Here is a 12253-nt window from a genome sequence, read left to right as displayed (position 1 = left end):
GTGAAAAAATTGTACCTGCTAATTCCAGGTCTTTCTGAAGCTCCCCACAAGTGGTCCTTTGCTCTTGGACAACTCTTCTGATAATTCTTTTCACCCCTCTGTCAGAAATCTTGCTAGGAGCACCTGGGTGTGGCCAGATTATTAGTGAAAGATGTTCTTTCTACTTCCTGATTATGTCCCCAACAATTCTCACTGGAACATTCACATTCCGAAGTTTAGAAATCCTTCTGTAACCAATGCCATCAGTATGTTTCGCAACAATAAGGTTGTGAAGGTCTTGAGAGAGCTCTTTGCTTTTTACAAATCATGAGATGTTTCTTGTGTGACACCTTGCAAATGAAACACCTTCTTATAGGCCATCAGTTGAGACTGAACCAACTGATATTAATTTGCACTGACAAGGGGAAGGATTGATTTCTAATTACTGAGAGATATGCTGGTGTCTTGGCTTTCCATGCCTTTTTGCACCTCACTTTCTTCATGTGTTCATTACTTTTTTCCCATGTCATTCCATTTTATTACACATTACCTAATTTCTGAACTTATTTGTTTTGGTTTCTTTGTATGTATGGATGGCATGGGTTGCTAGCTACCGTCATATGGTGAAAATTTCATGTCAATAGCACCTTTAGAAATATATTAACCTAGTAAATGGAGATACTTATTTTACCTACTGTATGTAAAAATTTCCATACCTGGAGTCCATTGGTTCATGCACACTAGGTGCCTGAAAAAAGAAAAAACAGAAAAAGTGGCACAAAAAAATGCTCATAATGGCTCATATTGCACATGCACGGTTGTGTTTTTATAAGCATTTTTTATTCCAAAACATTCCCCTCTGCTCATTTTTCGCTATATTCAATCTACACTTGAAAACGCTGAACGCGCCTAAACACGGCATCAAGTGTGTTTTCTGCCCAAAAGCTCCTCTCAAAAACGTGACTGTGATGTGTTTTTTTTTTTTTTTTTTTTTTTTTTAATTTTATCCTGTAAACGCTCCTCTTCAGATATGCCTGTAAACGCCCAAATGTGCATGGACACATGTGCTAACATAGAATTGCTTCTACAGGCTGAAAGAACAAACCCCTATATAAGCAGCATTTTTTATGCCCATTGTGCATGAGGCCATAAATAAGTGACAGTTGCATTGGTGATGGTGTTCTATGGATCTTCCAAGGTATAGTAGCAGGTGGCGCTGCTACAGTGATCTCCACTACTTTCCTGTGCCAAGTGGCTTTCCTGCTGCACTGTTGAACGCAGGAGGTTGCCCACTCTGCACAAATGCAAAGCATTCTCTGATTGAATGAGGTGGAGAGGAGGGGGAGGACACACTCTCAACCTCATCGAATCAGAGAACCCTTTGCGTTCATTGAGAAAATGCAAAATGTTCTCTGAAATGCCCCATGCAGAGCGAGCAACTTCCTGTGTTAACAATGCAGCTGGGCAGCCGATTGGTTCAGGACCCAGAAGCTAGTGGAGATCACTCTAGTATTGGTGCCTGCTACAGTGATTTTCAGCTTCCAGAGGGATCCCACAGGTATGGTGTATACATAGTTATATGGTGTTTGCCAAGTTGGGCCAATATACAGTGGGGCAAAAAGTATTTATTTGCAAATTATGGTGGAAAATAAGTATTTGGTCACCTACAAACAAGATGATTTCTGGCTCTCACAGACCTGTACATTCTTCTTTAAGAGGCTCCTCCGTCCTGCACTCATTACCTGTATCAATGGCACCTGTTTGAACTTGTTATCAGTATAAAAGACACCTGTCCACAACCTCAAACAGTCACACTCCAAACTCCACTATGGTGAAGACCAAAGAGCTGTCGAAGGACACCAGAAACAAAATTGTAGACCTGCACCAGGCTGGGAAGACTGAATCTGCAATAGGCAAGCAGCTTGGTGTGAACAAATCAACTGTGGGAGCAATAATTAGAAAATGGAAGACATACAAGACCACTGATAATCTCCCTCGATCTGGGGCTCCACGCAAGATCTCAGCTCGTGGGGTCAAAATGATCACAAGAACGGTGAGCAAAAATCCCAGGACCACACGGGGGGACCTGGTGAATGACCTGCAGAGAGCTGGGACCAACGTAACAAAGGCTACCATCAGTAACACACTACGCCGCCAGGGACTCAGATCCTGCAGTGCCAGACGTGTCCCCCTGCTTAAGCCAGTACATGTCCGGGCCCGTCTGAAGTTTGCTAGAGAGCATTTGGATGATCCAGAAGAGGATTGGGAGAATGTCATATGGTCAGATGAAACCAAAATAGAACTGTTTGGTAGAAACACAACTCGTCGTGTTTGGAGGAGAGAGAATGCTGAGTTGCATCCAAAGAACACCATACCTACTGTGAAGCATGGGGGTGGCAACATCATGCTTTGGGGCTGTTTCTCTACAAAGGGACCAGGACGACTGATCCATGTACAGGACAGAATGAATGGGGCCATGTATCGTGAGATTTTGATTGCAAACCTCCATCCATCAGCAAGGGCATTGAAGATGAAACGTGGCTGGGTCTTCCAACATGACAATGATCCCAAACATACCGCCCGGGCAACGAAGGAGTGGCTTCGTAAGAAGCATTTCAAGGTCCTGGAGTGGCCTAGCCAGTCTCCAGATCTCAACCCCATAGAAAACCTTTGGAGGGAGTTGAAAGTCCGTGTTGCCCAGCGACAGCCCCAAAACATCACTGCTCTAGAGGACATCTGCATGGAGGATGGGCCAACATACCAGCAACAATGTGTGCCAACCTTGTGAAGACTTACAGGAAACGTCTGACCTCTGTCATTGCCAACAAAGGATATATAACAAAGTATTGAGATGAACTTTTGATATTCACCAAATACTTATTTTCCACCATAATTTGCAAATAAATTCTTTCCAAATCAGCCAATGTGATTGTCTGGATTTGTTTTCTCATTTTGTCTCTCATAGTTGAGGTCTACCTATGATGCCAATTACAGGCCTCTCTCATCTTTTTAAGTGGGAGAACTTGTACAATTGGTGGCTGACTAAATACTTTTTTGCCCCACTGTACCTTTTTTGTAAAAATTTCCATACCTGGAATTCAACTTTAACTCCTTGACACTGATGTCACGCAAGTATGTGGCTTCACAGAGCTGGGCTGTTTTCCGTGGGGCCACATATTTGTGTACCTGTCTTTGTGCTGGGAATATGCCGCGCAGCGCGCTCCCAGCACAAAGACCATGGTGTCACTGAAAGCCCCGAGTCCCGTTCTAATGATCGGGAACTGGGAGTCTTGAATCCTAGTCGCATGATCACTGTGATAGGCTCTGATTGGCTATCAGAGTGATCAGTCACTGTAAAGCCTGCCCGCCTTGTTTTTTTCAGGACCATATATCTCTCTCCTCCATTCAGAGAAAAAAAAAAACAAGGTATAATTCACCTGGATGTACAAAGTAGTTGTGGTGATATGTACAGTTTTACTGACACATGTCAAAGTTGTAAAATTTTACTTGGGCTTTAAGATTTGTTTTACCCTTAGGCGTGAAGGGGTTAAACAAACATTGGTAATGTTCAAATTTGTCAGAAGGGCCATGGCAGCAGATCAGACTACAAGGGTGCAACTGTCACTTGGGAAATGTGTGACGTCCTTTTTATCTGTCATCTTTCAGGACATCTTTTGGACTCCTTCGCTCGCTCAGCATTATGGGAGTCTGGACTGGATTATCTACACGGGACGGGTCATGGTGTGGGATCCTTTCTTAACGTCCATGAAGGTCCTTGCGGGATCAGCTACAAAACATTTGCAGACGAACCCCTGGAAGCCGGAATGATTCTCTCTGATGGTATTGTACCCCGTCTAAATCTAAATTGCGTTTTGTAATGTGGCAAACCTTTCCCCATGATTCTGGACCCTTCCACAAAGTGTTGGTTCTTCATCTAACTGGGCATCCCCCCACAACACATCACTGATGTATTGCATTTACAAGCAAGACTGGGGGGATAACAATTATTATACCCCTTAGGGTGCCCAGAGACCATCAGGACATCATGACAAAGACAGAACCTAAAGAAGATGTATACACGTTCGATAATATCTCAAAAAAGCACTTACATGTAAATTAGTGGTGCACCAAAATTAATATTCTGGTGCCAAAACCGAAAATTCAGGATGTACTTGGCCGAAAACCAAAATAGACAGTTTTTAAAAATGAATATATTTTTCAAATGCAATTTAAAAAAAAAAAAAATACACCTAAATGATTAAAAAAACCTCACAATTTATACCCCATTTTTTTATAAAATATGAAAGCTTATGTTACGCCGAGTAAATAAATACCCAACATGTCATGCTTTAAAATTGCACACGCTAATAGATTGGCGTCAAACTACGGTACTTAAAAATCTCCATGGGTGACACTTTAAACATTTCTATAGCTTACCAGTGTAAAGTTATAGAGGAGCTCAAGTGCTAAAATTATTGTTCTTGCTCTGACATTCGTAATGATACCTCACATGTATTGTGTGAACATCGTTTACATATGTGGGCGTGGCCTGCATATGCATTCACCACTACGCGGGGTCATGGGGGCACTTTAAACTTTTTTTTGTGTGTATATATGTGTGTGATATATATATTGATAGATATATAGATATATATATATATGTGTGTGTGTGTGTGTGTGTGTGTGTGTGTATGTATATATATATATATATATATATATATATATATATATATATATATAAATGGCCTTGTTTACAAGGCGCCGGAACTGGAAGTGACGTCCTCCAAGGATATAGAGATGAGTGGAGGCCATCTTTCCTTCACTTATCTCTATGTTCAGCACCGAGATTTTTCAGTGGTTTCTCAGGTACGGCTTAGAGCCACCGAGCAGCGGGCGGGTGACAAGGGGCGGGGTTATTTTCTGCACCTGTGTTGGTGCTTATTTTTATATTGGCCAAAGGCCGATAGGGTTTTTTTCGGCCAAAACATTTCAGCCGCTGAAATTTCGGTGCATCCCTAATGTTAATGTCATTTCAAAATGGTGTCAGTATTTTAAAATCTGCAGCCTTAATTAAAATAATCCCTGGTAATCCTTTCATGAGAAGGTCTTTTGTTTAGGCACTTCCTGTTATGGGGGTGACAACCCTCAGTCCCTGTCTCCCAGTTGTTCTCCTGTGTTGTCACCCTGTCACATGGGTGTCTGCTGAAGACTACATGTGGCCTGGTCCACTGTTGTCACCAGCAGGAACACTGCCCTGAGAAATGTCACTCTGCCATTGGTAAAGTGCATGTAGATTGGACGTGCATGCGAGAGATCAGTAGCGCTGAGATGTAACAAAGGATAAAAAAGTTTAAATTATGTTTTTATTTAAAATGTTAGTTCACCTTTTCATTTTTATTGATAAGGTGAACAAACACTGTACACCCATGGCCTATGCCCACATTTAAAACATGCTGTTTATACATAGGACTGTACCAATATTTCAGAGACGCTAACATGGTATTTTGTCATTTTTAGAGCCGGGTTATTATGAAGATGGATCATTTGGGATCAGACTTGAGAATGTAGTCCTGGTGATCCCAGTTAAAACCAAGGTGAGCTGAACTCAACAGATATAAAAGACACAAATCAGTGCAGCTTTGTATTCACTATTGCACCAATAAAGAGAACCTGTAATGTGGAAGATATTTAAAAAAAAAAAAAAAAAAAAGGACAAAGAGGACAACACCAGTATGGCCCCCCCCCCCCCCAATTATTGACTTACCATGTCTTTTTTATGCACCGTTTTTCATGACTGGTTGAGTAATTATTATTATTATTATTATTACTACATTGCGTTTATATAGCGCCAAAGGATTTGCTCAGCGCTGTACAATAGGGGGGGGGACAATACATGAAACAGTACAGCAACTACAAACAGCACACGAGGGGTTAGAGGGCCCTACTCTTTCGAGCTTACAATCTAGAAGGGAGGGGGTAGTGGTACAGGAGGAAGTGGCTGTGGGGGATGGAGTGGTAGGAGGAATGAAAGAGAGCGGCAGTTAGGTGAGGGTGGGGTAGGCTTCCCTGAAGAGGTGGGTTTTCAGAGAGCGCCTGAAGGTGAGGAGGGAAGGTGACAGTCTGATGGATTGGGGTAGTGAGTTCCAGAGGATGGGGGAGGACCTGGAGAAGTCTTGCAGTCGTGCGTGGGAGGAGGAGACCAGGGAGCAGGATAGAAGGAGGTCCTGTGAAGAGCGAAGGGTAGGGTGGTACTTGGGAATCAGGTTGGTGAGGTAGTTAGGGGCAGTGTTGTGAATGGCTTTGTAGGTCAGAGTGAGTAGTTTGAATTTGATGCATTGGGCAATAGGGAGCCAGTGGAGGGATAGGCAGAGGGGGGTGGCAGAGGTGGAGCGGTTGGTGAGGTGGATGAGTCTAGCCGCTGAGTTCAGGATGGTCTGAAGCGGGGAGAGCCTGCACTGGGGTAGGCCGGTGAGGAGGGAGTTGCAGTAGGCGAGGCGTGAGATAATCAGGGAGTGTACTAGTAGTTTAGTGGTGTCTGGGGTAAGGAAGGAGCGTATCCTGGCGATGTTGCGAAGGTGGAGCCTTCATAGATCCCCTGAATGAATGAAGCAGGTAGATCCTTGCAATGCAGGTTTTCAGGCACTGCTCCCTCTCCAGCAAGGAGATCAGTGGACAGCACAGTAGTGACATCACCAAACCTCACTCCGAATCTAGTGAGACTAGCAGTCAGAGATGGCAGATGGTCTCATGTTGTAGATATCCAGTCAGGAGGCCGCAGAATAGAAGTGTCTAGGCACAACTATTTTTTTTAGAAGGATTTAAGACAAAAGCTTTCTAAGTGTATTGCTTAGACACAATAACATTTCTAGATGTTTTTTTTAAGACTGCGTATCCTCACTGTTTGAGCTCAGGTCCTCTTTAGGATGATGGTGATTTGAAGAAACATGCAATTTTGTAGTTTTCTAAGAAAAATTGTAGATTTTAAGCAACTCAATCCTCAACAGACTGACATCCACAGAAGCTGAGGGCAATAGTCCCAGAACTGGCCACACAACGATGACATCAAAAGTTTTGTCAAAAGTATATACTGTATACTGTAGTTCCAGACATGTACACATAAGCTCCGGCTGGGACTAAAGTCTTACGGAAGAGGAGGGTGCTGTACCAGGGAGATGTGTAGAAGCTGAGGGTGGTCACCTATGTGGAGTAAGGGGGGCGGCCCATCTCTTACATTCCTGTATGTGGTTTGTAATAGTCTACCATACAAGTATGGGACTGAAAGAGTGAGAAATTTGTCATTTCTGTTTGGAGATTAGTCTATTAAGCATTCTCAGAGGGTAGGTCAGTCAGGGTTATCGTGACTGCTGGGGTCAGGAGTAGCTGTCTGTATTTGGCGGAAAGTGTCAGTTGTTTGAAAATGGAGCCAGCAGGCCCACGTTTTTGTGAATTTGGAAGGGGAATCTTTGGCAATATGTATTAATCCCTCCATTTTGGCGACCCTGGAAATTCTTGTAACCCATTCTACAAGAGATGGGACTTTGGAGGAACCCTAGTGTAACCGTATTCATGCCTTGGCCGCATTGATCAAGTGCATCACAACTTGTGGTAGACCTTCAGGGGGAAGTACTGTGTGGTGTAGTAAGTACTGTGCTGGAGAGTAGGCTAGGGCTTCGGTTGTTACTTGGAGAATAATGGAATGGACATCGGACCAGAAAGGTTGGATCAGTGGACAATCCCACCACACATGTAGGAGTGTACCAGCCACTTGGTAGCATCTCCAACAGTGGTTGGGGAGGGAAGGAAGGATCAATTTTGTGTAGCAAAGCCAGAGTCCTGTACCACCTGGACAAGAGTTTATAATTCGTCTCCTGGATTGAGACACTGATCGAACCATTATGAGCAATATGGAAAATTTGCTCCCATGCTTCGAGGGTTACATCCATTTGAAGATCTCTGGACCAGGCAGCACAAGCATTCCCCGTATCTGTTGGTATATGCGCTCTCAGGAGATTGTGGATTATCCACTTCCCGACCGGCCGTTGCATATAAACGGCCGGACGGTGGCAGTGCAGGGTCGGGTGCAGGGTCGGGTGCCGTGGGAGCGCGCAGCACCGCGATCCGGTGCCTGCTGTGTCCTCCGGACACAGTGAAACACTGATCGTCGGACGGGACCTATGTACGAGGTCCCGATCATGTGATCTCTGATTGGCCAATCAGTGATCACATGCAAAGTAGTAAGCAAGATGTCACTTGTGACATCATTGCTTACTACGTGTGAAATCTGTGAATGATCACAGAGGTCACATGGTACAAGCCTATTCACAACAGCCTTGTACCATGTGACAAGCTGTGACCAATCACAGCTCACTCAGTACTTCTCAATGAGTGCAAGAATGCAGACAGAGAGAAAGAGAAATGATTGCTTTTACATCCTATATGGGTGTAAAAGCAATCGGTGTAAAAAAAAAATAAAAAATCTTCATCACCCCCCACAAGTAGTACAGTGTCACCATGGTGACACTGTACTGCTAGGGTGACAGTATGTAAAAAAAAAAATAAAAAAAATAAAATAAAAAATAATATAAAAAAATAAGATAAAAATGTAAAAAAAATGTTTAAAAATTATAATTTTTGGTTCTAAACTAATTTGGATTTTTTTTTTTTACTAAAAAGATAACGGAATAAATTTTGGCAAAGATTTATGATGAAATATTATTTATTTGCAAACTTTTATAAAAAAACACTTTTTTTTCAAAATTTTTGGACGTTTTCATTTACGTAGCAAAAAAAATAAATATCCCAGCGGTGAATAAATACCACCAAAATAAAGCTTTATCTGTCTCAAAAAAATGGTAAAAAATTCATTTGGGTACAGTGTTGCATGACCGCGCAATTGTCATTCAAAGTGTGATAGCGCTGAAAGCTGAAAATTGCCCTGGTCAGGAAGGGGGTAAAAGTGTCCGGAATGGAAGTGGTTAATGATATGACCTGTTGCTGTGGGTTTGCCTTCGAGGAGATGTTTTCAAATGCTGCGAGTGGCCTAGACAGCGTTGCTGTAGGGTGTGAAGTTGTAAGAAAGTGAGGAAGCTGGAGATATGTCCAGGGTCTACAACATGCTTCAGGCTGACGTGAAGCCACTTGGTCCTGTCCCAGTAGAACTCCTGTGTCAAAGAATTAGTGTACCCGCAGGACTTCATTTGATTCTGCCCCTGATAGAGAGGGGACATCCCTGTTATGAACTCAGGGTTCATCCAGACAAGTGCCATGGAACCCAGGAATGAGGAGATCCCAGTTTTTTTTTTTACAGGCCTGATGAAAACAGAGTATGGTTGGTCCTATAAGCGGATGGTTCTGTAGTTCAGTGGGGAGATGTTTTCTTGTGAGCCATGGAAGGGCTTTCAGTGGTGTAGTCGAGAAAGATGCATCTAGGTGTACCCAGTCTTTTACCCCGCAGTATGTGCGTCCAACAGTCCCCAGTTCTGACAATCAAATCAGAATCTCTGTGAATCCCCAAAGAAAAGTAAATCTTTCACCCTTGAAAGTACAAATATCATAAACCTTTTCTATAAACCTTCCCCAAAAACTCAAATCCTACCCCTCCTTCCCAATATATCAAAAATGTCCACAATACAAAATCCAAAATTGTCCACACTATCCAATCTTCCAGCTGTGATAAATATCCGATTCGTCGCTCCAATCCAAGATACCTCAAAAAAATAAACTAAATATAGTGCATTATCTTTCAAAATATCATATTATGTGAAATCATGCAAAAACACTAGTGATGTAAAACATAATATAAGCAATATTATAAATCAACACGTGAAATAAAATCCACACAGCTCCACTAGTGATATTGTGAAATAATCACTTCAATAAGTGAAATACACCAATCCAAAGTATGTAGCCAGTGAAAAAGTGTACAGGACCAGATAAGTGCCACCACTCTGCAATAGGATAACATGCTATTACCCTCTTTTAGCTTGCACAGGCGTTTCACAAATCCCCATATGCCAGATGGCTTTCCTCTTATGGGAGTATGCAGTGGGATCCCCTGTTCTTCACAGGGCAGAGAAGAGAAAACTCAGTGGAGTATATATATGAAAATCACAAATTTATTATCCGCTTACATTTAATGAAAAACCGTCCATCCTATGCTGAAAACCATATCCAAGATGGCTGCGCTGCTCCTTCCGGTTTTGCGTCTGACGTCACGACCCTACGCGTTTCGTCACTTCCGACTTTTTCTCAAGGGAAGGAAGGATCACAGTGGTCAGTCCCCAGTTCTGCATGGGTGGAACACCCAGTAGTAGTAGTTGAGATCTGGGAGACCTATTCATTTTTTTTTTTTTTTTTTAATTTAATCCTAGAGTTCAGCTTTAAATACATTGACTTGTTGTCCGTGGATGCGGCAATTAGATTGCAGTATACGTAACCAGCTTTACGTCTAGGAGAGACTAAGCCAAGCATTACCTAGAAAAGTATTCCCACATTGATGCATTGTTATCTTCCAGTATCCTCCTGCTTGTCAGTACGGCCTACTGAAGCACAATCTTTCCCAAACAGACTCTTGAAGGTTTATAGACCATGGCGGTTTAGTCCGTATCATTACCGTTCACCAGGTCTCAGGAGAGGCCTATTAATATATATATATATATATATTACCCAAAAATGAGATCGAATCTGCAGCCTTAAATAAATACTAATGAGTTTCTAACTTTCCGGAGTACGCCGGGACTGCTGGAATTGACTGTTTAAGGATTATTATGTGGCTCCTCGGGGTGGAAGACTCTTAAAACAATTTACTTTCCACTTTTTTAATGTAGCGTTAAGCGGTCTTCCCCAGGTAGTTGTCTGTTTTTGCAGCTGCTTCTCTATTCTTGTTTTTTTTATGTATTGGAGAGAAACTGAAATTTGCCAGGAAAAATGTTAAACAGCCCTTTTGTGATCTCTTGTTTTTAGTACAATTTCCGAGATCGGGGAAGTCTGACCTTCGAACCTATTACGCTGGTTCCTATACAGAGCAAAATGATCAACGTCGACCTACTGACACAGAAAGAGGTAAGTGGCCGATGTCATAGGACGCTGTGTAAAGGGTAACAGACCTCTGTTTATTTCTACACATAGCAGCTGCAGGTAGGAAGACAGACAAATAGAGTGATGTACAGACAGATGGGGACAGGTAGATGAATAGAGTGATGTACTGATAAATGGATGGATAGAAATACAGACAGATGGAGGGATAGACTGATATGGACTGATGGGTATATAGATGGAGGAATAGACAAATCGACTGATGGGCAGATAGATGGAGGGATAGACAAATAGACTGATATGGACTGATGGGCAGATATATGGATGGGCTGATGGGCAGATAGATGGAGGGATAGATAAATAGACTGATACGGACTGATGGTAGATAGATGGATGCAGGGGCGGACTGACAACTCATGGGGCCCCCCGGGGCAATAGGGGATCATGGGGCCCCTGTGTCCTTGCCCAAACTATAAAAAAGGTACCAGGGGCATCTCATGGGGCCCCCTACTGACCCTGGGCCCTCGGGCAGTGCCCGAGTTTCCAAATGGTCAGTCCGTCCCTGGATGGACTGATGGGCAGATGGATGGGTAGATGGATGGATGGATGGACTGATGGGTAGATGGATGGACTGATGGGCAGATAGATGGGTAGATGGATGGACTGATGGGCAGATAGATGGGTAGATGGATGGACTGCGGGGCAGATGGGTAGATAGATGGATGGGCGGGTAGATGGACTGATGGGTAGGGCAGCACAGTGGCTAAATGGTTAGCACTTCCACCTGGCAGTACTAGGGTCGTTGGTTCGAATCCCAGCCACGGCACCACCTGCCTAGAGTTTGCATGTTCTCCCTGTGCCTGTGTGGGTTTTCTCCGGGTACTATGGTTTCCTCCCACCTCCAAAGACATGCTGGTAGGTGAATTGGCTCCTGTCTAAAAAATTGACCCTAATATGTGTATGTATGAATGTAAGTTAGGGACTTTAGATTGTACGCCCCTTGAGGGTTAGGGACTGATGTGAATGTACAATATATATGTAAAGTGCTGCGTAAATTGACGGCGCTATATAAGTACCTGAAATAAAAATAGATGGACTGATGGGTAGATGGATAGATGGGCAGATGGATGGATGGACTGATGGGCAGATGGATGGATGGACTGATGGGCAGATGGATGGATGGACTGATGGGCAGATGGATGGATGGACTGATGGGCAGATGGATGGATGGACTGATGGG

At 43.2% G+C, this 12253-nt stretch overlaps 1 protein-coding gene across 3 annotated transcripts in view; it reads left to right on the top strand.

Moving 5' to 3' along the window:
• Positions 1-12253, top strand: part of XPNPEP1 (X-prolyl aminopeptidase 1) — a 77294-nt gene that overhangs the window by 62575 nt on the left and 2466 nt on the right. For all 3 annotated transcript variants that reach the window (XM_089660696.1, XM_089660695.1, XM_089660694.1), the window contains exons 17-19: positions 3646-3819; positions 5497-5573; positions 10942-11040. In XM_089660696.1, the coding sequence (XP_089516822.1) occupies positions 3646-3819; positions 5497-5573; positions 10942-11040 (350 nt within the window). The remainder of the gene's footprint in view (positions 1-3645; positions 3820-5496; positions 5574-10941; positions 11041-12253) is intronic.

This window comes from Staurois parvus, unplaced genomic scaffold, assembly GCF_062004578.1.
Source record: "Staurois parvus isolate SC_StPar_1 unplaced genomic scaffold, SC_StPar_1.0 ptg001263l, whole genome shotgun sequence".
Lineage (NCBI taxonomy): Eukaryota > Metazoa > Chordata > Amphibia > Anura > Ranidae > Staurois > Staurois parvus.
Note: the sequence above shows the minus strand (reverse complement) of the source record. Positions and strands in the feature narration are given on the sequence as shown.